The sequence below is a fragment of the Pinus tabuliformis genome, chromosome 5_1, assembly GCF_031772625.1.
Source record: "Pinus tabuliformis cultivar Carrire ecotype Pingquan chromosome 5_1, CPIR1, whole genome shotgun sequence".
In the NCBI taxonomy this organism is placed as follows: Eukaryota; Viridiplantae; Streptophyta; class Pinopsida; order Pinales; family Pinaceae; genus Pinus; species Pinus tabuliformis.
Window position 1 is genome coordinate 47,239,767 of NC_142305.1, and position 23,082 is coordinate 47,262,848.

At 38.0% G+C, this 23,082-nt stretch overlaps 1 protein-coding gene across 1 annotated transcript in view; it reads left to right on the plus strand.

The window, feature by feature from the left end:
• Positions 1 to 23,082, plus strand: part of SUT2 (sucrose transporter 2) — a 107,714-nt gene that overhangs the window by 12,944 nt on the left and 71,688 nt on the right. Inside the window, exons 2-5 of the mRNA XM_089431689.1 lie at positions 19,894 to 19,959; positions 20,774 to 20,872; positions 21,007 to 21,071; positions 21,261 to 21,345. Coding sequence (XP_089287815.1) covers positions 19,894 to 19,959; positions 20,774 to 20,872; positions 21,007 to 21,071; positions 21,261 to 21,345 — 315 coding nt within the window. The remainder of the gene's footprint in view (positions 1 to 19,893; positions 19,960 to 20,773; positions 20,873 to 21,006; positions 21,072 to 21,260; positions 21,346 to 23,082) is intronic.

Below are 23,082 nucleotides of genomic sequence, written 5' to 3' on the forward strand. Positions count from 1 at the left end.
TAATTAAAATTTGTGTAAGAAATATCTAATTTTTAATATATACATATATTTTAATAAAATAATATATAACGAATCCTATGTGTCCTGTTCTGGGGGGTCAACGTGTCCGAATCCAACACCACGAATCTCGAATCCTATGAAACCCGAATCCTCGTGTCAGGTTACTTAGGTTATGTGTGATTGAATTCTTTCTCTTTTATGCTTCGTGATTTCATCGATCGTTTATTGTTTCCGCTAATGAGTAGAGTAGATTCAAGTCAATTATTTTAGCATATTACAATCTGCAGTTTGAATCTACAAGGAATTTCTACACTTCCTCAAATGAAGAAGGCTCATGATCAATCACTTCTGTTATGAGTGCCATATATCCGGTATATCTGTTTAGTGATCTCCTCTGTCTACGCAAGGAGCTAGGAGCTCCAACATGCTCTGAGCATCCTGCACCAATCTGTTTGCGTCGGTCTGCTCTCTGCTCCTCCACATGTGGCTGCTTCACAACATCTTGTGGATCTGACTAGGGCTCCTCCTTTGGAGCTAGAAGCTCCTCCTTTGGTGGAATGCTCAACTCTCGCTCTAGAGAGCTTCTCATGGCCTTCTCCTCATCAAATTTGACATCTCTCCTCATCACAGTCATCTTGAGTGAAGGCATATACACCTGGTAAATATGAGGTGTCTTTGTGTATCCTACAAAGATCCCCTTCTCTGCAGTAGGCTCCTTTTTCCTGCTATCTTTAGAGACATGACAATAGACCATGGATCCAAAAATGCGAAAGTGGGAGACATTTGGCTTGCTCTTAGAGAAAGCCTCTTTAGGTTTGATCATTCCAAGGATTTTGTGAGGGCTCTCATTCTGCAAATAAACAATTGTATTACATGCTTTTGCCCACAGGTATAGTGGCAATTTCTGCCCACAGGTATAGTGGCAATCCCTGGTCATGTAACATTGCTCTTGCAACCCCTACAATGCTTCTATTTTTCCTCTCTGCCACCCCATTTTGTTGTGGGTTGTGAGGTGCAATCAACTCCCTTCTAATACCTTCCTTGGCACATAATTCTTTGAAGGCATTAGACACATACTCTCCTCCATTATCACTTCTCAGGGATTTAATTTTCTGTCCAGTCTCATTTTCAACTAAGGCTTTGAATTCAACAAACTTTGAATAAACCTCATCTTTCTTCTTCATAAAATAGATCCAACATTTGTAGAAAAATCATCTACAAAGATCACATAATACTTGTGCTTTGCAATTGAGACTATAGAAAATGGTCCACACACATCTGAGTGAACTTGCTCCAAGATGGCTCCAACTCTGCTATCTCGGCCCTGGAAGGAGGATTTAACATATTTTCCAAGAGTGCATCCCTTGAACACATCATGCTGATCAAGGGTGCATTTTGGAAGTTCAGTGGTGACCTGTTGCATTATTTTCAAAGCTCCATGGTGTAGGTATCCCATGCGCTTATGGTAGAGCTCTCTAACATCTCGACCCTAAACATGTTCTGCTTTGCTGCTCAATGCAGCGCATGCATCCACCTCTAGCTTGTAGATATTTTTAACCCGAACACCAATTTGTTTTACTTGTCCAGTAGCAACATGCTTCAGATAAGCTTTCCCCTTACTGAACACCACATCATATCCACGGTCTTCAAGTACAACTACAAAAACTAAATTTTTCTTTAGACCAGGCACATACATTACATTCTTTAGGTGAAGATGGGAGCTTGACTCCCTCTTAAAGGTGACAATGCCAATCCCTTTGGTACTATACCTCCCATCATCTCCAAGTTCTATGTGTAATTGTAGGTCCTTCTCCTCCAGGCTGCTGAAGAACTCCTTACTTCCTGTTATATGAAATGAAGCGCAGGAATCTAAGTACCATACATTGCCTCAAACAATAGTTGCCATGCATGCAATGAGGGTGAAATCCAACTCGAATTGTAATGTGAAAGCAACACCTCTTGCTGCTCTTGCAAGCTTCTTCCCACATTTCTTTTGTGGACACTTGGTTGCATAGTGACCATATTCATGGTAGCGAAAACATTTAATTTTATTGAGGTTTTTCTTCTTGCCATGGTTCTGGCTGGATTTTGCCTTGCCTTGGGCCTTCTTGCCCATGGCTTTCTTTCCTTTGCTTGTTAGATCAAGGTTTTCTTCCTCCACAAATTTGGATGTGACACCATCTCTAGTGTTTCTTCTGATCTCCTCCTGCACCAAATCAGACCAAAGTCTCTCCCAATCTGGGAGCTTGTCTCTCTTCCTCCACAGATTTGGATGTGACACTATCTCTAGTGTTTCTTTTGATCTCCTCCTGCACCAAATTAGACCAAAGTCTCTCCCAATCTGGGAGCTTCTCTCTTCCATTGAATAAATCCTGATAGTTGTGCCAGGGCTTCGGAAGGCCAAGGAGTGCTAAGCTCGCAAGTTTAGATGATGGCACATTTTCTCCTACTCCAAGTTCATCTTTGATCTGAGTGAATCTGGATAGGTATTGAGGAATGGTTTCATTTTTCTACATTCGAATGCTCCTGAGTTTATCTCTCAATGCCAATTTCTTGGCATCACTGCTGCTTTGGAATAGATCTGTGAGAGTTTTCCACATTGCAAATGGAGTCTCCTTTCCATGCAAGTTCAAAACCACATGATCTTTGACACCCTCCAGAATAATCCTCTTGGATTTTGTTGTGTCTTTCTTCCACTGAGCAAGTGCTTGTGCATCGATGCTGTTGGTTTTGGAATATCAGTTTGTGTGTATTCCCATACTCCATTGTCATCCAGGACAACTTCCATCTTGTCTTTCCAAGTACAAAAATTTGAGGTGCCCTCCATTGCATACTCAAGCCTAAATCCATTGAAAGACATTTTTCCAGCACTGAAGAAAATCTGCTCCAAGAACACTGCAATTGAATTTTTTTTGAGAGAAGATATGGAACATGGTTTAGATGTAGTCTTTAATAGCTCCAATAACATGTAGAACTAGCTCGAAATTTGCAGCTGCTAATGAATTCAGACTGAAAACAAAAGACACAAATTTTTTCTACTCAATCCACGGAAAGCAAAGCATATGATAAAAGCACATGCAATCACATGCAATCATTCAATCACAATGAACACAATATTTTTACTGGGGAACCCAACTAAAAAAAGCCCTCTGTTTTGTATTAAATCAGATGAGAATATGCATCTATTACAATGACAACTTCAATTCTTGAAGCTCAACCTGCACTGCAATACTGATCTCCTGCTCTCTGACCTGCTCTGACCAACACTTAGCTAAAGTAGGCCTCAACCATCCTCTTATTTCCTTGCACAATCCTTGAGGAAATTAACTCCTAAAAGATAGGAGAATTCCCTATTTCTTTGTGCAAATCCTGAAGGAATTGATCACCTGCTCCAATGTAAAACTTGTACTCTCAACTAGTATATAATTGATAATTACAATGTGTCTTTTCCTCCACCTCAACTAGGCAATTTGAATTCCTTGTATGACTAGGGCTATTTTTAGTAAATTGATCAGTTAACTGAGAGATCAGTGAGTTAACAATAGTTACAACTATTCAACTGAATTCCTACTAGCTCTATTCATGACTAGAGCTCAAATAACTGAGCTTAACTAACAATAACTCCACTAGATTGCTAGATCTTAGCAATCAACTCATACACAACTCTATTTCTAGCCTACAAACACAAATTGTCTGATTTAACTGTCATTTGGCCATGTCACTCTTGCTAACTGCAACTCAAGTCATCCTGCTCATGTGGAAATTCAAATTTCTCCATTTGACTAAGGCACAAGTCAAATGAAGCCTTTTCTTGCTATAATTTAACATTCTTATAAACCTTCTTTGCATCAATTTTGTCTTAAATTAGCAATGATACATCAATCCAATCATATCCTAGCTATTGTCTTCATCAAAGACGACATCTACATTGGCAACCATGTCCTTTTCCAAATCATAGAGCCTATATGTCTTAGATTCTTCACTGTAGCTTATGAAAAGACACTTCTTACTTTTATCCTCAAGACTATGTATTATTACTTTCAAACATCGTTGTTGGGAGCAAGAACGCAAAGTTGGAATTTCCAAAAGACTCTGGGATTGAAGCATTCTAAGAGTGTTTTTATATGATATATGTTACAATATATTTTGATGCATATATATTAAAACGAACATGTAGAATGACGAATTAGTTGTGGAGAATATGAAAACAAATATTTTTGTAGTAGATTAATGATAATCATTAAGGCCTCAACCATTTATTACACAAATAACATCAATTATCTAACGGTTATATCATTATCATCAAATTAACAACAATAACATCAACCTTCGAGTTTCAACAGATAACACTTGTCATAAAAAAACTGCAACATATAACATCAAGCATGAAATGCATCATGACCAAAGAGTTCTAATATGCAGTTTACAGTTCAAACTTCAACTGTCATATAATGTTTGCAAAATAGGTAATAAGAAAGACAAATAATTTTAAGTTCTTAATCCATATACTAAACTGCAAATTACATGATTTTACAATAATTTTAAGCTCTAGAATCTAGATATAAACTGAAGAAGGCATAATTCTACAATCTACTAAGCTTTCTTAAGCCGCTTGCCACAAGTAATTAATAATTTCTTCTGTCGTGGTCAAGTAACAACAAAAATTGTTCCAGGAGCTTGAGGAATCATTTTGGGTTGTGGGGAGCCATTCTTAGGGAGTTCTCCCCACCGAAGCAAGTTTTAGGAGGGGAGGAGTGAGGTTGGGGGAGCATTTCCTTGCAGCTAGGTATCCAAAACATGAATAGTAGGCATTACACCCAAAGACTCTGATATGACTAACTTTACTCTATGTTGCTTTAGGTGTGATGCTTATAACAACTTTTGAACTTAATTGAAGAAGATATATTGTTGTATCCATTGCTTCAACCCAAAAATCATTTGTCACGTTTACCCTTGAGCACACTTCTTGTCATCTCCTCAGTAGTCCTGTTCTTTCTTTGTGCAACATCTTTTTTGAGGGGTACATGAACAAGTTAGCTGTCTGTGAATGCCATGAGCTTTAACTGTGGAAGTTCTCGTATCACTGCTTCAACGCAAAAATCATTTGTCAGGTTTGCCCTTGAGCACATTTCTTGCCATCTTCACAATAGCCCAGTTCTTCCTTTGTGCAACACCTTTTTTCTGAGGACACGAACAAGTTTGTTGTCTGTGAATGTCATGAGCCTTACAATAACTGTGCAAGTTTTTGGATTTGCGTTTGTCATGATTGTTGGGTGTGAGAACCTTGATTTTCAATCATAGTCTTTAATTTTGTGAATGTTTGAAACACCGGTATTGTACTTGGGGAAATTACACCCATACCTTCTGTAAGAAACCATCAATAAATATTAAATACCATCAAATAAGATCAACCTCCCCATTGAAGTTCTCATAGGACCACAAAGATCAATGTGCATCCACTCTAACTGCTCACTTGCTCACAATTACCTTGATCTTCCACCATGTGTACCCTGTTATCCCCAAGGGCAACCTTTACTCCATGACTTTTACTGACATCTGGCAAACCACTCTTTGTTGTCTGTCTTGTGCATGATGGGATCTGAATCTATGTACCATGCATCTTTTGATGCATTTTTGGTGGTCACAAAATGGAAAAGGGTTTACATTTTTTAGTCCTTCACCGTTGCCATCGTATTCTTCTTCAACATCGTTATTCAAATTCCAAAAAACAAAAATGAAGGTCTTTTATTACCAACAATGTAATGACTCTTGACAATGAACTGGGGCAGCGGGTGATTCACCAAAGGGTGACTAGGGTAATTTCAGTTTCTCTTAGCTGCAGATTCCAACATTTTTGCTCTCCTTGGGTGATTATTTCTCCTTGACGTCTTTCTTTGAAATAGACATCTCTTTCCTTATCTAGGTCTTCTGCCACTGAGCAAGTGACCAGGGCCAGGGTACAAATTCCCCCTTATGTGAGTTGAGTTTTTGTATTAATTTCACTTCTTTTGTATTGCATAAACCTTCAACGAAAAATGGATCACCCCAGTATAGACAAATTTAATCTCAAATTTGTCTATCTAATCTCCTTCTTATGTCCTTGAAGCATGTATAGGACCTATGTCATACTGAAAATAAGTAATTTTTTCACTTTGATCTAAGTGATTTTGTTTAGGTGTCTAAAATTCCTTCATATTGTAATACCTTCCTTGTGGCGATCTATCAACTCTGTTTTGATTTGATATTGTTTGCCTGAAGTTAACTGATACATATCAAAGATGGTATGTAGCCTTCTTGTATTTGGAATTTGAGGCATATGCAATTAATATTACTCTCATCGAATCTAATAAGATCCATAGATCTTTGGGCTGGTTTCTGTGCCAATTGCTTGTAAGTTTGGAGTTGCATAGAAATCTAAGCTGCTCCTTGAAATTTTGTTTTTCAGCAATTTTGGTTCACGTGTTGCTTCATTTGATTTCTCACTTTATCCAAGTGTTTCTTCAGGATTTGGATGATCATTTTAAGCTATTCTATATTACACCTTACTTTTTGGACCATGATGTCAGAACTTATGTAAAATCTGACTCTGGAAGCAATTATATCATATAAGCCTATGAATGGGGCCTCGCTGATGATGTGTTATACCTTGTTTTGTACTACCATTCTGCCAATTATAGGTATCCGTCAAGGCATTTACTGAACCATTATATCTGTTTGTTTGAGGATGATATGGAGTGCTCACAGTGAGCATTGTCTACTTTTGTTGAAAAATCTCTTTCCAAAAGTTCTGGTGGACTTGGGATCATGACTGCTAATAATAACTTTCGGACAATCATGTAATATAAACTTTTCATAAGGGCTTTTGTGATTTGTTTAGCTGTGCTTTTAATATATATACTGACAAAATGATTGGACTGTGCCAGTGGATTTTCAATTACAAAATCCTTCTAAATTTGAAAGTTCAGTGATGAAATCCATTGACATCTCTTGCACCTTTTGGCCTAGAATATTCGTTGATTGTATAGTCTCGGAGATAATTTTTTTTCTAGTTTTTTGGTTGTTAGGTATTGATATGACAAGTACATGGCTGATTTGTTTCTTCATTCCTCTTCATAAATAAGGAATTGTTGAGAAATCTAGGGACAGCTTAATTAGGTGATTTCTCTTACTTTGATAACTGCTTGTGATGTTCTTTTACTTAACATGATGTACTTGTAGTTAGCTCTTCTTGATTATTATAGTGTTCTTTAATCATCAGACAATCATTAAACAATGAAGAACAATGAGACAAGAGGACACAAAATGTAGGCTGCAAGCCAGGGCCAAAACCTCTCCTCTTGAAGGGAACACAAGAATTCTTCTCTTTTTATAGAATGTTCAGATGACAAATTCCAAGACCTATGACCCTTGACAAAGACCCCTCCAAGACTAAGTCACCTTCTCCTTTTGATGAGCTAGATCTTCACAAAGTCAACTCAAGTCAACGCTGCTTCTACCCTCTGATTTCGGTCTCACTTCACAATTTTGGTCACTGCAACAAAATCTGCAATTTTCGACTTTCACTGCAGAAACCCTAGATTGGTAAGTGTGAGAGAATTATGGTGAATTCTCCCTTCTTTTTCCTTCATTGGGATTAGTTCCTCTTCCTTGGCAATTCAGCTACCTTCCTTGATCCTTTTGCTTCCTGCGTTTGGCTTCTTCTAAGTAGGTATGCATCTCGGTCTACCTGCAACAGATTGAGGCCCTAAATTTTCGCATGAATGGAATGAATTGGCCCCAAAACAGTCCCTAAAAACTTCGGTTTCTTCCTCCGTTTATTCTCCTCTCCTTCGTTGGTTATACTTGTGCTTCTTGTGCTTCAACTAACTTGTTAGATGCCTTCTACAAATGAGGTCAAGCTCTTTTTATATAGGCTTCTTCATGGTGGTCGAATAGCTGTTCATGAGGCCGACTTATCATTACTTGTAGGCCGACTTGCCTTGGAGGGTGACTTTAACACTATTTATGACTCAAATAATTTTTCTTGACATAATACAAGATGCCCAATAGGGTCTTTACATATGACAATGACTTCTTTGACTCCTAGACTTTATGACAAAGCCCTAGAAGCACACAAAAGGGTGCTTGACTTGTTGAGAAATCTAGGGCAGAGAGATGAGGTGATTTCTCTAGTGATGATAATTGCTAGTGAAGACTTTTTACTTTTCTTGATTAGATTGTTCTTTAGCTTGATTATGATCAGCCAGGGCCAAAACCTCTCCAACTTGAGAGGAAAACCCACCATAATTCTTTCTCTTCTTATAGACCTTCAATTGACAAATTCCAAGACCTTTGATGCTTGACCAAGACTCCTCCAAGACCGAGTCAATGCCTCTCCCTGATGTGCTTCTCTTTCAACAAAGTCAACTTTAGTCAAACTTTCTTTCTAGTGGCAACAAATTCTCCTCTGACCTCTTTTTCAGACCTGCAACTTTTTGATTGCAACTCGGCCTTACTATAGAAACCCTAGGCCACACATGTGAGTGAGATTATAGAGAAACAATCCTCCTTTCTTCTTAGCTTGCCTTGGGTTTGTCTTCTTGTATTTTCGGTTTGCAAGAGAGATCCTTTACATGCTATGTCTCGACTTCTTTGAGGTCTGCAATTCCACCTTCCTGCAACAAATGGATGCCTTCATCTACTTCGCACGTGTGGAGGAATATTACCCAAAACAAAACATAATTACTTCGATTTGCTTCTTCTCTTGGATCTCCTTTCCTTCACTATTTTTAGGTCTTCTTCCTTGCCCTTTATCGAACTTCTTATTGCATGATGAGTGAGTGCTTGATTGAGGCCGAGTGCTCCTTTATATAGGCTTTTCAACTTGTCCAATAGGCCAACATGTCCTTCTAGATAGGCCATCTGCTCCTTTTGAAGGTCGACTTGTACTTAGCACTTTGACGAGGTCTTGGAGGGTCTTTTGACTCTAGACTTGACTCAAATAAATTCTCTTTTACAATATGTAACATGCCCAAATGGGTCTTCAATACATGACAATAACTCAATTGACTTTATGACTCAATGACCAATCATAAGAGCTCACAATGGGAGCTTGACCTAAAAATAAAATTTTTCTTGAGCATGAAACCCATGTCTCAAGATGAATAATAATTTTTTTTTTCTCATTACATTAAATACATAAAATCATGATTACACCTGTCATTATGAAGACTGAACCTAGTTACATATTTCAACACTCCCTCTTAACTAGGGAGGTATTCATAATCCATACAAGTTACTTGGACATTCTCAATTTGAAGGATTCTCATAAGAAGAGTCGGATTGGTAACCCATATGTATAGCATCATATCATCCAACATTGTCACACAACAAGGCCTTGACTAATAGATCTATCTCTCCACAAGATCAGAGCACAATGTTGGTGAGACTAATGATTTATAGACACCCTCATCATTGTCTCTCTCGGAACATACCCCACCCGGGTTCTCTTAGAGTACGTTCCACCAATACTATTCTTATCTTGGATTCCTAGTCCTCAGAGAATATCAGTCCTCTACGACTACTCTATCTTGGATGCCTTACCACATCTTCAAAGAGTATCGGATGCCAGATGCTTACCCAATCCTCCATTTTTCCTTCCCAAGTGAAGACAAGAATTATGTGTCTATCTCTCCCTCTTTACCACGGAGGATATACCCATTCCTATGAAGGAATGTACCCATTCCTATTAAAGTAATGTACCCAAGCTCCTTCTTAACCAAGGACTTGACCAAGCTTCCCCTTAACCAGGGACTTGCTTCCAACAACTCTCTAGGTGGAGATCATGGGACAACCAATTGCTTGTAGGAGTCCCTCTTTCAATGTCATGAATTTCTTCTTTGTTATGGAGCCTACATCTTTTGGGACTTTGTAGGGCACAAACCATCCATCACTTTCATTCATGAATCATGTCAGTCATGTCATCCTTCTTTTCATTGGAAAGTGATCCATTAGTCCATATCTGGCCTTCCTTCATACCTTGCTACCTTCTTCACGTCATGTTTCCTTCAGGATCTTTCATCCTACCACATGAGTATCAATTGTAGATGACATCTACAACCTTCCCTTGGTAGCCCTGCATTAGCCCATCCGGATATTGTTCAAAAAAAAAAAAAAATGAACATTAAATCAAAATTATCTTTGTGATGGTCTTTCATCATGACATCTCCTTGTTTGCATCAACATCTTGCATACATATTGACACATCTCCAAAAAGATATACAATGTCAAGGGTTGCTTTCTTTTTTAGACTTCATTAGGATCTTCATATTTTTCCCATGGAGATATCATAGTCAAATCTTTTAGTCCTTGGATGGTGATTGCCTTCTCCATAGTTGCATTTTTCATGATCTCTTCCTTTCTTTCTTCACATATTGTTTCTTAGGAACTTCCATTCATAGTTCCTTCATTTTTGTCAACCATTTCATATTCCATATGAGGACTTATTATGTTGGTTTCATCTAGTCAATATGTGAACCATGCTTTTATGCATCTTTGCAAAGGAGGAGATCCCTTTCTCTTGATCATGCTCATGAGGTGGAGCATTAATCCATGTTATCTGCAACTATATGACATGACCCAATTTTATCAAATACAAGCATACATACCTCATCTATTCTCTTAGTCCATCTAGACTTCCTTTGGTAGCTTCCTTGATTGAAAGAACTTCAATCACCTTGACCTGCTTCACTTCTTTTGACATCATACCATCATCCCAAGTATCCCACACAAGGTGGAATTCTCGGCGAGACACTTGCTTCTTCCAGTAGGTGAACCTTCTAAAGAAGATTCCAACGGAGGATCTTGATCATCCTCATCTTGCAAATGCTCCTTTTGAATAATGTATGATGAGCTTTATACTAGATGACTTTCTTCTTCTCATAAGTACTACTTACACTTCGAATGAGGTTATCACGGGCTACATCCTTCTATAGGTGACTGCTATAGAATTCTATTTCAGCTATCTTTCATACTTCTCTAAGAGGATGTCATGATATCTTGCTTTCAATCATATCCTTCTATAATGCCATGATGCATCCTATCATGCTTCTAATGATTCCTACCATGATAACTATATTTTACAACAGAAAAACTTGAGACACAAACTTGAAAAGAACTTGGTGAGGAAGTTTATCTCAATCATAGTAGAGATCCTTTACTTCCTCCTTGGATTTCTTCTTTTCAACTTCTTCCACTTCTTCAGTGATATGGGCTTCTTCCCTTCCTCTTTTGTTGTTGTCCTTCTTAAGTTTAGGACAATCTCTCTTGTAGTGCCCATATTCTTGACATCCATAGCATTGAACCTTTGTCATATTCTTCGTTGTTTTCTAAGGATCGAATTTCCCAAACTTCCCTTCTACCTTTGCCATGGCAGCATATGCTTGAGTTTGCTCATTTGATCCTACATCAGATTTTGCCTTCAACCTGGTTTCTTCAATTTTGCATAGTGACCATAGATCATTGAATGGAGTAGCTTCCTTCTTCCCATAAATGCTTGATGTAAAGTTACCCCATTCCTCTGGTAGTGCATTTAGTACTATAGTAGTCATTTCTTTGTTAGACATTATCTCTCCCAACTCTTGTAGTTGATCTCTTATTTCAGATACCCTCATAAAGTATGAGGCTATTCCTTTTTCTTTTGATATCTTCATCTTGTAGAGTTCTTGCCTTAACAAGATCACTTCTCCTGCAGTGCTTGTAGAGAACAATTCTACAAGTTTGTCATATATTTCTTTTGGTGTTTCTAATTTAGATACATAGGGAATGAGGGGATCCTTGATGGATTCTATGAGAATCCTTTGAGCCCTTACTTCCCTTTTCATATACCTTGCAAGTGCTTGAGCATCTTCCTTTGGAGGTTTAGTGATTGAGCCCTTAACATGTTCCACCACTTCATTTTCTATGAGGATCAAATCAGTCCTCTTCTTCCATGCAAGAAAGTTTGTAGACCCAACCAACTTGTTGCTCTCCTTCCAAAAAGACATTTTGATAGATTCAAATGTGGACGTAAAAGTACTTCCTGAGAATATACCCCTTGATGTAACTATCTTCAATCTGCTGCCTTCTCAGATTTGACGATGATATGGGTTTTAGAAGTTTTCTTCCTTCAAAAGTGATTCTTGACTCCTAAGAGAGGGAGATCACCTTGAATCCTTTGATGATGCCAACAACTCCTTTCTTCTTGCTTCCCTTGGATGAGTAGACTTCAAGATGCTTTGATTTGTAGATTTCTTCAATTTGAGTAGAGGTAGGGTCTTTTGAGGTCTCCTTCCTTGTGATGATGATTTGAGTGAGGATCCCAAGAATGCTTTAAATGTGGACTTCTTCTTTGATCGATCTAGGGTTTTGACACTTCCTTCAAGATGATGATGTAGTCCTTGTCTTCAAAATGCCATGGAGATGGGAGGATCTTCTTGATTCTTTGATGCCCTTGATGTTGAAAATGCAACAAGAAAAAATCCCGATTTAATTTTCCCTTGAATTAAATTAGGAGAAGAATTGTAATTCCACATCACAAGACAACTTGTACGAGTTAACTAAGTTAATTTGACTTAGTTGGTTTAGTTAATATCGAGTTGAGGGTCTACTTTGAGTAATGTAGAGTCTCCTACTTTATAGGAGCCCAAGTTGAGTTTATTTATGAGTTGTAATTAATTAATTCAGTATAACTGAGTTAAAGTCAATTAAACTAGTTCTATGGAGGAACTAGTAGGAGGTGTAATAGTGGGGTGCTGCTTCACGTGTTCAACTAGTTAATTGATAATTCAGCCATAAACAAATCATGCATGTAAGATCTGAGAGTTATCCAGTTGAGATTGGAGTTCAAGGGCAGTGTACTATCAGTTGTATAATCATCCAAATTGTACAGGTGGTGCATGCAGTCAAAGGAAGCTTATGATGGATTGCACAATTCCAATTGAGGAATTTCCCTAATTAATAGGGGCTAATTTCCAAGGAAACAACACAAGGAAATAGGGACTTGGGCAAGCAGAAAATTGGTTAAGTATTGGCCTAGGCTTGTCTAGGAAGTTGTGAGACAGATAGAGATAGTGTAGAGGTTGCTCGGGCTTGAGAAAAGCATTGTAATATTCTCATATTTTCTGACTAATGCAATATACAAATAGTAGGGATTTTTAGCTGTGGCTTTCCCTAGGAAATCATTGTGTAATGTGTTGATTGAATTCTTTCTCTTATATGCTTCATGATTTCTCGATCGATTAATTGTTTCCGCTGATGAGTAGAGTAGATTCAAGTCTATTGTTTTAGTAAATTACAATTAGTAGTTTGAATCTACAAGGAATTTCTACATGGTATCAGAGCTAAAATCACACTAGAAGAGAAGAATACGAGTTTGTCTTTGCAGGTGAAATCGAATTTGTAGGATCATTCTTCAGAGCCAACAGGATGTCGTTCTATGGATTGAGACTCGAATATGCCCTTGAGGGTAGTTCGAATTATATTGCTTGGAAGGATAGGATGGAGGCAGTGTTGGAAGACAACGGGCTGAAGGAATTCATAGACAATGATATTCCTAAGCCTCCAACAATAGATGCTCAAGATCTAGCAGAGTGGAAGAAATGTGTTGCAAAGGTGAGAAGGATCATATTAGGAGTTCCTCGAATCTTCACGGGAAGGATACACCATATGTAATGTGGCAAGCCTTGATAGACTTGTTTCAGAACAACAGTGACCACAGGAAGCTGGCACTGAAGGACAAGCTTCGAAAGATCAAGATGGAGAAGGGCGACACAATACCACAGTACTTGAGCAGGGTCACCCAATGCTGAGATGAGCTTGGGAGCATTGGTATTACATTTGCTGAAGATGATATGGTCAGCCTAACACTTGTAGGCTTTCCAAGAGCTAGCACAACTACCAGGATTCCGTAAATGGGAGGGAGCATCTACCAAAGTGGGAGCGGTTGTGGTCCAACTTGGTGCAAGAAGAGATAAGGCGGGACAACCGAGATGGGACCTCATCTGAAGAAGTGGAAGAGGACTTTGCATTAGTCAACAAAGGAAAGAAAGCCAAGGGAAAGAAGTCCCAAGGTGAGGATGGCAAGAAGAAAGACTTGTCCAACATCAAGTGGTTTTACTGTCATGAATTTTGGCACTATGCTATGAAATGTCCACATAAGAAAGCAAGCAAGAAGGAACCTGCAGGAGCAGCAATAGGTGAACCTCTAGCTTCACAATTCAAGCTTGATTTTACTCTCATTGCATGCATGGAAAGCACAGTGATTGGAAGCATGTGGTATCTCGACAACGATGCCTCATTCCATATGAGGGGGAATAGAGATCTCTTTAGTGACTTGGAGAAGAAAGACCTCAAGTAGAACATTGAGTTTGGAGACGACGAAAGGTATAGCACGACCAACATTGGTACCGTTACTTTTCAGAGGGAGTTTGGCTCCCCTCTTAGGCTCAAGGATGTGATGTATGTACCGGGTCTAAAGAAGAATCTTGTTTCCATCGCGGTATTGGAAGACTGTGGCTACGATGTGATATTTAGCAAAGGGAAGGTTTTCCTTAGACACATTGCCACGAGACAGGTGAAGCAAATCGGTGTGCGAGTCAAGAACCTATATGCACTTGAGGTTGAAGATGCATGCAAAGCCTTGAGGAGCAAGGCAAAGGTTAGAGACTTGGTGGTTGAGAGGGAGCATAATTTACCTCTCAAAATGGAGCCTCAGAAGCAGCCTCAGCAAGTTGTGGAGCAACCACAATTGGAGAAGTAGAGAGGAGACAAAGTGGAAACATCCACTCAAGCAGAGACCTCCAGTAGGGGGGAAATTTCGAGCTAAGTGGGCAGAGGGAGCACATGTAGCCATACCTCCAGGTGTGAGGTGGGGTGATGTGAAGCAATAGTCCCAAGAGTTGCAAAAATTTGGGCAGGGTCCATTGAGGTGTGTTTGTCTCATGGATCATTACCCTTGCTACAGGGGCCCACAGTATTCAGTAGCAGGAGGATCAATGTTAGTGAGATACTAAGGAGTGTAGAGCAGTGTTGAAAGCAGAGTAGGAAGGCTCAGTAGCAGAGTCAACATCAACACAATTTTCCCAGTAGACAGTTGCAAACACAGTTGATTTAGTTTGTTTTTTTGGATGCTTTTCAGTTGCAGTAGCAACAACAACAGTGAGAAGTGTTGCATGTAGTACATTCCAAAGGTACTGGATCGGGGTAGATGTGAATCCCTTTCTTGTTGAGAGGGAGTGTTGAAAATGCAACAAGAAAACATCCTGATTTAATTTTCCCTTGAATTAAATTAGGAGAAAAATTGTAATTCCACATCACAAGACAACTTGTACGAGTTAACTAAGTTAATTTGACTTAGTTGGTTCAGTTAATTTGAGTTGAGGGTCTAACTTGAGTCATGTAGAGTGTCTCCTACTTTATAGGAGCCCTGGTTGAGTTTATTTATAAGTTCATTCAGTCTAATTGAGTTAAAGTCAGTTAAACTAGTTTCAACAGATGGAGGAACTAGTAGGAGGTCTAACAGTGGGGTGCTATTTCATGTGTTCAACCAGTTAACTGATAATTCAACCATAAATAACTCATGCATGTTAGATCTGAGAGTTATCCAGTTGAGATTGGAGTTCAAGGGTAGTGTATTATCAATTGTATAATCATCCAAATTGTACAGGTGGTGCATGTAGTCAGAGGAAGGCCTATGATGGATTGCGCAAGTCCAATTGAGGAATTTCCCTAATTAATAGGGGCTAATTCCTGAGGAAACAACACAAGGACGTAGGCACTTGGGCAAGCAGAAAATTGGTTAAGTGTTGGCCTAGGCTTGTCTAGGAAGCTGTGAGATAGATAGAGATAATGTAGAGGTTGTTCGGGCTTGAGGAAAGCATTTTAATCTTCTCATATTTTCTGACTAATGCAATATACAAATAGCAGGGGTTTTTAGCTGTGGATTTCCCCGGAAATCATTGTATTATGTGTTGATTGAATTCTTTCTCTTGTATGCTTCATGATTTCTCGATCGATTAATTGTTTTTGCTGATGAGTAAAGTAGATTCAAGTCTATTGTTTATTAAATTACAATTAGAAGTTTGAATCTACAAGGAATTTCTACACTTGATACCCTTCTAGAACTTCGGTTCTTGAGTGCTTGAGTGTCCCTTATTGAGCTTCCCTTCCTTGACTTGTTACCTTAGCTCTGATACTATGTTGAGAAATCTAGGGTAGAGAGATGAGGTGATTTCTCATGCAATGATAATTGCTAGTGAAGACTTTTTACTTTTCTTGATTAGATTGTTCTTTAGCTTGATTATTATTGTGTTCTCTTCATTAAACAACTACCAAAACATAATGAGCAATGAGACAAAGGACACAAGATATAGGCGATTAGCCAAGGCCAAAACCTCTCCAACTTGAGATGAAAGCCCACCAGAATTCTTTCTTTCTTATAGACATTCAATTGACAAATTCCAAGACCTTTGACTGTTGACCAAGACCCCTCCTAGACCAAGTCAATGCATCTCCCTAATGTGCTTCTCTTTCATCAAAGTCAACTTTAGTCAAACTTGCTTTCTAGTGGCAGTAGCTTCTCCTTCGACCTCTTTTTCGGACCTGCAACTTTCTAACTGCAACTTGGCCTTACTGCAAAAACCCTAGGCCACACATGTGAGAGAGATTATGGAGAAACAATCCTCCTTTCTTCTTCGCTTGCCTTGTGTTTGTCTTCTTGTATTTTCGGCTTGTAAGAGAGATCCTTTACATGCTATGTTTCAACTTCTTTGAGGTTTGCAATTCGGTCTTCCTACAACAGATGGATTTCCTAATTTACCTCGCATGTGTGGAGGAATATTGCCCAAAACAGAACATAATTACTTCGATTTGCTTCTTCTCTTGGATCTCCTTCCCTTCGCTCTTTTTAGGTCTTCTTTCTTGCCCTTTATCGAACTTCTTGTTGCATGATGAGTGAGTGCTTGAATGAGGCTGAGTGCTCCTTTATATAGGCTTCTCAACTTGTCCAATAGGCCAACATGTCCTTCTTGATAGACTAACTGCTCCTTTTGAAGGTCAACTTGTACTTAGCACATTGATGAGGTATTGGGGGGTCTTTTGACTCTAGAATTGACTCAAATAAATTCTTTTTTATAATATGTAACATGCCCAAATGGGTCTTCAATACATGACAATGACTCAATTGACTTTATGACTCAATGACCAATCCTAAGAGCTCACAATGGGAGCTTGACCTAAAAATAATTTTTTCCTTGAGCATGAAACCCATGCCTCAAGATCAATAATAATAAATATATTTTTCTCATTACATTAAATACATAAAATCATGATTACACATGTCATTATGAAGACTGAACCTAGTTACATATTTCAACATGACCTACAAATAAGAATGACCTTGAGCACGAAACCTATCCTTAAAAATAATAATAATAATAAAATTTCTTTTTCTCTTTACATCAAATACATAAATTCATGATTACATCAGACATTATGAAGACTGAACCTAATTGCACATTCAACAGGAATAACGTATCACTATAAAATATCGAGAATCTTCGATGACTAGTGGATGGGGCATCACGACCTTCTTTAGGTATCTATTTTTCAAATTTATATGTTGGTATTAAATTTATTCTTTCCTTATATCAGAGGATGTCATGTTTCACAAAATATCATGGTGGAAGCCTTGAGAGTTCACCTATCTTTTTGACAATTTTTAGTGCTATAAACTTTCTGGATCTTTCACATATCACCCTGAACATCATATATCCACTTTGAAATTATTGGACATGGTATCACAGGGTTATTTCTTTTTCTATCTATGGAAGGGTGGTCTCTATAATCGCAACCTTGCCTATTGATGTGCTACGATCCATTTTCTATTGTACTCTTCTGTGTGGTAATGCGATATAAGTTTCATTTCAAACAAAAAAAGAAAAAGGATTTGACTCATTTTATTATTTGATTGATAGTTTTTATTCTGTAGCAAGTATTTGAGACTTGTGGCTGAATTTAGCTAGAAGACTTGGTAACTTTATTCATGCTACTTGTGAGATAGTCCAGGGTAGATTAGATGGAGGAATTATTTATGCAAATCTACAAAGTGGAAAGAAAGAGAAGATTCTCATGAATTAAAAGCAAACCTTTTCTCAATTTTATTCAGAATATAATTTTTGGTAGCTGGTACATTATATTTGTTTGACAGACCTTTTGTTATTGGTATTAGCAGGGTTGGAATATTTCAAGCCTGAAAGTCGTCATGTACGTAGGGATAATAATAATCTTTAATTGGATTCTTCTATTCTGACTTGACAGTCTAACTTATGGATATATCACATGGTTTGGATGACCTTCCAATATGTAAGACCCTTCAGTAAATGACTTTTTTTGGTTGGCTTTGTTTCATCTTATAGCAGTTGATAAAGGACTTGGTAATTTATAGTGTATATGAGAAATATTCTATATCAGACTTGATGGGGCAGTTATTGATGTAAATCTATTTCTGTAAAAGGAAAAAGGAGAAACTCATGAATTGAAAAAAAAACCATTTTCAATATTATTTGATATTTAAGTTTTAATATTTGTACATTGTACATGTTTCACACCTTCTTATTCTTAGAGTTGCAAAATTTTTAGAAGAAAGATGTGGTATTTAAAGCAGTGTTGTTAAAATCGCGATATTATCGTTTTATCGTGATAATTTCCCGCCGCCGATATTATCGCGAGTAATATCCGAAATTATCGCCAGTTTTTTTATACCCGATTTTTTCCGTTTTTATCACGGGCAATCGGGGCGGCAAGGTTTTATAAGGGATGCTAAATGTTCAAAATGCAATTTTTTTTGAAAGAAACAAATAATTTTTGAGTGGGGCAGCTTAGTGATCAAGTCTAGGCCTTAGTATTGATATGCTATTCATGTTAATGTTAAATTCTAAAGGTAAAAGGATGTCCTTTTACTTAAATTTTTAACATTACCATGAAATGACTTAGGATGTTTGCGAGTGGTTCCGGCCTCATTGGATTTCATATGGAGAAAGTAGAATTTTAGATTTCATTCAAAATCCAGCAGACTTATTAGTTTTTCAGGATTTCAGGATTGGGAGATTGTAATGTTTCCAGGTGACACCACCTGCCCGGGCTACCCGTGCCACCAGTAGAGGACGTGGTCTACCTCCTATAGCTCCTACTTCTAGTTCTTCAGCGTCTAGAGCATAGTAGACTCCACTGCCAACTCCACCAGCACCAGCATCTACATCTAGAGGGAAAGGGAAAGCCGTGGAATTTTCTCGCAAGAGGGGCAGAGGAAATGAATAGGATTAGACTTTAGTTATTTTCTTCATTTTATTGTATATGACATTATGACATGATGAGATACATTATTATATTTTTTGTTGATATTTTGAGGCTGAGTTGGGACTGAGGAGTCAGAACTTACTATTCAGGGCATGATTCAATGTTATGTGTGATTTTAGCACTAGAAATGATATTAAACATCTTATATATTAGTTCTTTTATCATATTTGTGTCAATGTATTTATTTTATGTTGTAGATGGTTTAGATATTAAAAAAACTGAAAAAAATGAATATTTTTGTACCAAACGATTTTTACCCGATTATTTCCCGATAATTACGATTTTTTCCGATTTTTTCCTCGCGCCAATATTATCCCGATAACGATTAATGCAACATTGATTTAAAGTTCTCCAGTTTAACTTATTATATTGGAGGTACTGTGACAGAACAAGAACTCTAGAGCTCCTGCTAGTCAAAATTCTTCGTGATTTCTGGCACTGTAGTTTAATTTCCTTTGTGAATTCCAATGGATATCTGTTTTAGCAAAACACACTCATCCGGGTTGTATTTTTTGGTTGCAGACACTTGGAATAGAACATGCATTCTCTTCCTTTATTTGGCTTTGTGGTCCAATTACAGGGCTTGTGGTAAGTGTTTTTAGCTGCAATTCATTCTTTAAAATTTATTGTTAATGATTCTTTTGAAAATTGATGATATGAGTATATGAGTTGAGTGTAGGTCTATCTATTATTCTTTTAATCAAAGAACTGACATTGGCCTATTTGTTTAACCTCCTTGGTCTGTTGCATGGTTACTGGATTTATCAGATTTCTTACTGTTTTGGCTCTTCATAACACGTGTTATGGTCAGTTATTGCTCTTCTTAGTCATGGGGGTACAGGACATTATAATTTTTAGATTTAAACTTTAATTTTTGTCATGCACAATGGAAGTATAATTCCTTGAAGAGTTGTTTTCTACGTGGACAGGCTTGTCTTACTTGAAACAACTCAAATATCAGCTTTTACAGAAAATGCTAATGGAAGATATCAATTAGCAGTTGAAAAGTATAGGTCAATATCTCTACCATGTTAACCACAAGATTAAGCAGTTTTTAGGGTAAACCCCAGACTACATGATATAGTTTAATTGGTTATGCAAGTGGAGATGAATAGTTCGATCATCTATGCCTCATTGTGTACATTAAATAGTATCATGGCTAAGCATGGCCTTATGGTTCAAAGTCGAAATGGTGAGGTTGTAAATGGGTGTGGTTACAGTTGATGGTTTTTAAAGTTTGAAGTGATTGCTGTGGTGCTTATATTCAATCTTTACAGTTTGAAGAGCAGTCTCTCTTGGAGTCTCGGAATATTGAAAATGTGTTTTTGTTATACAACGTTGACAGTCTGCAAGTAAATTGTATCTCTTAACCCTTTTGGATTCACTTTACTTTTTGGTACAGGTTCAACCCCTGGTCGGTGTCTGGAGTGACAAGTGCCATTCCAAATATGGAAGAAGGCGTCCTTTTATTCTTGCAGGGTCTATCTTGATTTGTTTTGCAGTGAGTATCGATGACTCTAAATATTATAACAATACAGCTCAATTCTTATTTCTAATGTCATCCTTACATTGTCTGTTTATTGTGAACCGTTAGTTTCTTGTCTTTGATCACATATGATTTAACTTTTCAATCAGGTGACAATTATAGGATTTTCTGCAGATATTGGTTACCTTTTTGGGGATACACATGAGCATTGCAAGTAAGCAATATTCCTAGAATGTATATCTATTCCTATGCATTGCTGTTATGCTTTGTTAGACAGACATTTCCAGGTTTTACTTATTCTGTTAATTAATTTTGGTTTTACCTGTGGCCACTAATATTATTTTCTTCTTTCTGAGATCTCTAGGTAGACCCTCTGAATTCAGCCATTATTGTGTGCATGCAGGACATATCGAGGTACAAGGCCCTGGGCTGCTGCAGTCTTTGTAATAGGATTTTGGATGCTTGATCTTGCGAACAACGCAGTGCAAGTAAGTTTGTCAACATGGTTCAAATTTCAAGAGTGCATTGTATCATTGATTGCTTAAACATACATCTAGTGCTGCTTTATATATTTTGCAAAATTGCTTTTTTATGTTAGTACTTCAAGGGAGCTTGCATCTTGTAATACCCCAATTGTGGCCCCTTGATAAATAGATGGCCATGAGAAATGTATGTAGTGTTTTCTTGTTGCATTTGCAACAATGTTTCTCATTAATAAGGGCTCCATTGGCTATGAAGTGAGTAAAACGCACCCCACCATTGTTTAAGAATGCAATGGAGAAGGAGAGTTGCCCCTCTACTTGTGGCTAAGATTTACCCTAGCTACCATGGAATCACTGGCTAAAGTTGGCAGTGAGTTAGCTAGTGTTGCAGTGAAAAGTTGCCACCCTCATGTTGGTTTACAGTCTGTTTGCAGTGACTACGACTCCCAGTAGCCTGCTGCTGCTGTCTGTGTGGGTGCTATGGCTTCCGTGAGCATGCAGGTATTTCCCTAAAGTACAATGTTGAGAGCTGAGCACTTGCCTCGGCCTAAGTGAAGCGAGTAAAGGGTTTGAACTGATCTCTGAGATTTATAAAAAGAATTGGATGGGATACCCAAGCTTCAGCTCTCTATTGGTGGGCCAAAGATAAAATCCTTGTTCTTTTCGGAGCAGGCTTTCATAGGGCAGTTGATGGGGGTGTGGCCAAATCATAAAACCCTTGTTTCAAAGACTACAAGCATAGATAATTTTGTAGGAATTTATAGGGTAAGTTCCTTAGATAGAACACCAAAGGACATTGCTCACAAACAGGTCACAGATTAGTACACCAGTATTCTTGGCATGGTTAAAACCCTCAAAGAGGGAAACAGTCCACAGCCTGACCCAATGCGGCCACTTCAAGGAATTTATTAATGTAAAAGAAAGAAAAGTTTCATAAGCTTCTCTCATGAACGGTCACCTTACAAATGACCCTCCATGCTCTTTAAATAGAGATCATCGACCAAGCGGGTGTTAAGCCACAGATCAAGTGTCGGTTTACCGATGAGAGAATGAACCGATGGATCACTTCATGTTTAGAACATATCGTGACCGTTGGATTGTAAGTTATAAAAGTACATAGTAAAGAAACACACTTTACCTAACTCTACACTAGACCAAGTTATACTTAATTATTTCCTATGTGTCGGAATATCCTAATATCCCCCTTTAAGAACAACTTGGGATAGGATTGAAGGATGTACAAATATGACACAATAGGAGAAGGAAGGAAGCATTAAAGCCTATCCCTTCTTAGTGACAACTTCCTGAACTCCAACCATAAATCAAAGTTTAGTAAACTTCGCCTCTGTGAGAGCCTTTGTAAAGATGTCTGTAACTTGATCATCGGTTGAACAATATTGCACTTCAAAAACATGCTCATGAATGAGTTTTCTGATGAAGTGCATGTGTAGTTCAATGTGTTTGCTGCGCCAATGTTGGACTGGATCTTTGCATAGATGAATGGCACTTTGATTATCACACCAAAGTGTAGTCGGATGCTGCTGCTAAAAGCCAAACTTTGACAGGATCTGATGCAGCCACAGGGCTTCCTTACTAGTTTCTATGGCGACACGATACTCTGCTTCTGCTGAAGAAAGAGAAATGGCACTTTGTTTCTTGAAAGCCCATGTAATAGGTCCATAACCAAGAGTGAAGACATAACCTGTAGCAGACTTCCGATCATCAGGGTCACCAATCCAATCA